Source organism: Sinocyclocheilus anshuiensis, unplaced genomic scaffold (assembly GCF_001515605.1).
Source record: "Sinocyclocheilus anshuiensis isolate Anshui unplaced genomic scaffold, SAMN03320099.WGS_v1.1 scaffold1079, whole genome shotgun sequence".
In the NCBI taxonomy this organism is placed as follows: domain Eukaryota; kingdom Metazoa; phylum Chordata; class Actinopteri; order Cypriniformes; family Cyprinidae; genus Sinocyclocheilus; species Sinocyclocheilus anshuiensis.
The window spans coordinates 399,956-403,929 of record NW_015548207.1 but is presented as its reverse complement, the minus strand read 5'-3'; the positions used below and the strand labels follow the sequence as shown (position 1 = coordinate 403,929).

General features: G+C 31.1%; 1 protein-coding gene across 1 annotated transcript in view; it reads right to left on the bottom strand.

The window, feature by feature from the left end:
* The window catches only part of LOC107653591 (R3H domain-containing protein 1), a 40,581-nt gene that overhangs the window by 24,437 nt on the left and 12,170 nt on the right, over positions 1–3,974 (bottom strand). Inside the window, exons 6-8 of the mRNA XM_016440332.1 lie at positions 720–849; positions 524–602; positions 53–112 (exon numbers count right to left, since the gene is read on the bottom strand). Coding sequence (XP_016295818.1) covers positions 53–112; positions 524–602; positions 720–849 — 269 coding nt within the window. The remainder of the gene's footprint in view (positions 1–52; positions 113–523; positions 603–719; positions 850–3,974) is intronic.

Here is a 3,974-nt window from a genome sequence, read left to right as displayed (position 1 = left end):
AAATAAATTATGTCAATTTAAACTGTTCTCCAGTTTTTTGGGCTCAACTTACTCGATGTTGCTAATGAAGTCCAGAATATCTTGCTCGAGTTTCAGCAGCATCATTCTGTCTCTGTAAGAACAGCGTTCATTAGCGTTTATCACAGCTCATCAACCTGATGAGAATCTAGCGCACAAGTGCTAGAATATTCAAATGTGTGCCTACAAGCCTTGCATCCATCCACATTACCAACTGATAAGAGCTGCAAGACATGTGGAAAACAGTACTTCTCTTATACGTTTAATTAAAATATCAAAGTTATTAAGAAACATTATATATTAAAAATATAAAAATATATTGTAAATATAAAATGGTCAAAAAAACCTTTAGGGAAAAAAATAAAATGTATATGTCCCTATTTATAGTAACCCAAGAATACATTTTAAATGGGATTTTGGGAAGGAGCTCAATGAAGCGACAGGAAGTAGCAGTGGTGCTCGTGTGAGGGTGTGATAATGAGATGGCGGGGGGATTTTCACACACCGGGGGTTGTTCTTCAGCGTGTTGACCAGAAATTCGTGGAGGTTTACTCCTGTGGAGTCGGTGTAGTCCTGACTGGAATCTGAGAGAGAGAGATGGAGAGAGATTCATCACACACATTCTGTTGCATCCATCTGGCCTGTGAGAAAACACCTCCTCTGCCAAAAAAACAAAGCCACACACACACACACACACACACCTCTTGAGAGTGTCTTCTTGGACAGTGGGTCTGTTTTCTCTGGCTTTTCTGAGATTTTCTCACTGTCCTCATTTTTGATGGACGTTTCATCTTTTTCGAAAGACTGACTGAGCTCGATATGAATCTTTTCCTGTTAAAAACAAACAAACAAATATTAGAACACAAACTTAGAAATAATAAAATATAAAAGTGCAAAGAGGGTTTCCATTAAAACAAGATATATCTGAAAAACATTCAGAAAGAATTAAGAACATTTATACATTTCCCGTCTCAAAAAAAAACAAAACACTTTTTTTGATGATTAAAAGACAAACAATAGCTCTTTTTTGTCATTATGAAGTGAGAAAGGTAATTTAAAGCTAATTATGATCTCTTTCCCTTAGCTGCATCTAATCAGAGTTTGATTAAAATACTTTGTGAAGAGAATTAGCAGGAGACTTTGTAATCATCTCAAGTAATAAAGACTTGCCTTTTCTCACATAACAATCACCAACAAAGAAAAGAAGTTCAATATAAACACCAAACTATCAACTAAAACTATTAAAGCTAAATTACTAAATGTTCCATAATGCTCTGCAAAAACATAAAGAAGAAGAAAAAAAAACAATCATAGTTAGAATTTTAGATTTGTAATTGATCAAAGTACTGGACATTAAAAAATTAAAATCACAAAAAATAAAAATCAAATAAAAATTCACAAACTTTTTTTTAAAGACATTAGTAATAGACCAATATATTAGACATTAATAAATCAAATTAATAATTAAATGAATCGTTTTAGCTTTAGATTAGTGATAGGCCAAACTAACTGATATTTTAGCTAAGCACATAATAATAATAATAATAATAATAATAATAATAATACAAATTACAACGGTAATACTAATAAATTGTTTTCATTTTTTATTAGTGATAGACTCATATATCAACTGATATTTGGTCAAAAGTCACAAATTCCATATAATAATAATAAATCACTCACTCCCTCACTCACTCCCTCACTCACTCACTCAATCCTTTGTTCAAATGCAAAAACTTCATTAAAATGTATTAAAAAAAAAAATAAATGAAATAAAAGCATATAAACAAATAAAAAAAGTGATGATATATTGGCCAGGGTCATTCTGAGAATAAAACCACTGACGGATAATCATTCACACTTTGTGAACAATTTACACAAATTGATTTTGCTCATATTTCATAAATGATGCTCATTGTAATCATACTGTAAAGTGTTTTAAATTGACCCCCTAACAGTCACAAACTACTTTGGATAGTGAAAGTATGAGCAGTAAGTTTATTATAGGAAATATATTCCATTCAGGTGCGAGGCTTTCGGGTTTTGAGGGTATTTGGCCGTTTCGACTGCACAAGAATTGATATTTCATGAATGGGATTTACAAAGTCCCTTGAGGAAAAACACGAAGGATTGCGGAGGTTATGAGATCATTCTGCCTTTCTGTGAGCTTTGGACTCGATCCCGCCATGATCCTTCACTCTGATGCTAAAACTCGGCTTTATTTCAAACAGAGAGCGAGAAGATCCAGCCAAGGGAACAGCAGTGGCTTTAAAGGGATAGTTCACCCAAAAATTAGAATTCTGTCATCATTTATTGACCCTTTTTTGATCCCAAACCTTCTGACTGACTGACGTCTGTAAAGCAAAAAAGGAGACGTTTAGCTGAATGTTCACGCTGCGCTTTTCCATACAATAGAAGTGAATGGGAACCAGGGCTGTTAAGCTCCTAAAATGACCTAAAGCATAATAAAAACAGAAAAAATTATTATATAAATTAAATTTACTATGTTTATGGCTATTTAAAGCTCATTCTTAATGTTGAATGTACAGGAAAAGAGAGGCAAATCATTAAAGTTTGAAATCCGTTTAGTTTTGCACATAGTAAACGATGACTGGTTTCATTTCTGGAAGCTCTTATGCTTGTTATAATTCATTAGCCACTGTTTGTCATTCTCTGGCTTTCTCTTCACTCCTCTAAAGAAGAAAGACCAGCCTGAATTAACTGTGGAGCTCCTGAATGAGGACAAAAATGTCATGCTACACGAGGGACGGCGAGAGAGAAGACGAATGGACAGATCGTGAATGAGAAGGTTGTGAAAGAGCGAAGGGAGGGAAAGGTACGGAGAGATGAGAAAGGTCTATGAATAGAGACCCTCTTTCCTCGGGGAGGAAGTCTCGTTCACTCGTTCAAGGACGCACACTTGATTAAGGACGTTTCTTCATCTTTCAGACGGTTCGTCCACAAAGACCTTGAATCCTTTTCTTCCTCACCTGCTCTTGCACTGCATGACTTCCGATTAAGAAAAGAAGCCAATCGTTTCATTTTTATTTAAAAACGTCTTTAAAAAGCAAGGTTGTTCAAAGTAAATCAACACTGTCTGTTGTCTGACTCTCAAATATGACAGTCAAGTACTGACATATTTATAAAAAATAAATAAGTGAAAACTACAATGCAAGTCAACAATAACCAGCACGACCCGCACATGAAATGTGTTTTGTTTTCTTCACAAATGCTACATCACCAATTATGATTTAAAAAAAGAAAACAACCTTTGCTTTTAAAAAAACATAATTATGAAAATTCATAAATATGTTGAATATACATAATCTACATAGTTTTTTGTTTATTTTAAGTGTTATAAAAGACAAATAAATATAAATAAATACGTTATCTAAAAAAAATTATGAAAATATATAAATGTACATAGTTATCATTTCTTTATAGAGTTATTAAGTGTAATAAATCAATTATACAGATATAGATAAAATATATACAAGTTAGTACTATATTATATTATTTTTATATATTATACAAAATGTATTTGGTGTTTTCATAAACAAATATAAATACATAATTAAAAAAAATATAATATAAAACTATAAAATATATAGATGAATATATTATAGATTTTAGATATCAGAACATTATAGAATTTTATAGATTAATTTAGTGTTATTTCTAAATCGATATAGATCCATATATAAAAATGATGAAAATATAAATGAACATGATGAATATATATAATGACTATATAAAAAAATTATATATGTATGTGTGCGTATATATATATATATATATATATATATGTATATATGTGTATGTATGTATGTGTATGTATGTATATATATATGTATGTATATATATGTATGTATATATATGTATGTATATATACACATACATACATACATATATATACATACATACATACATACATACATATATACATACATACATAC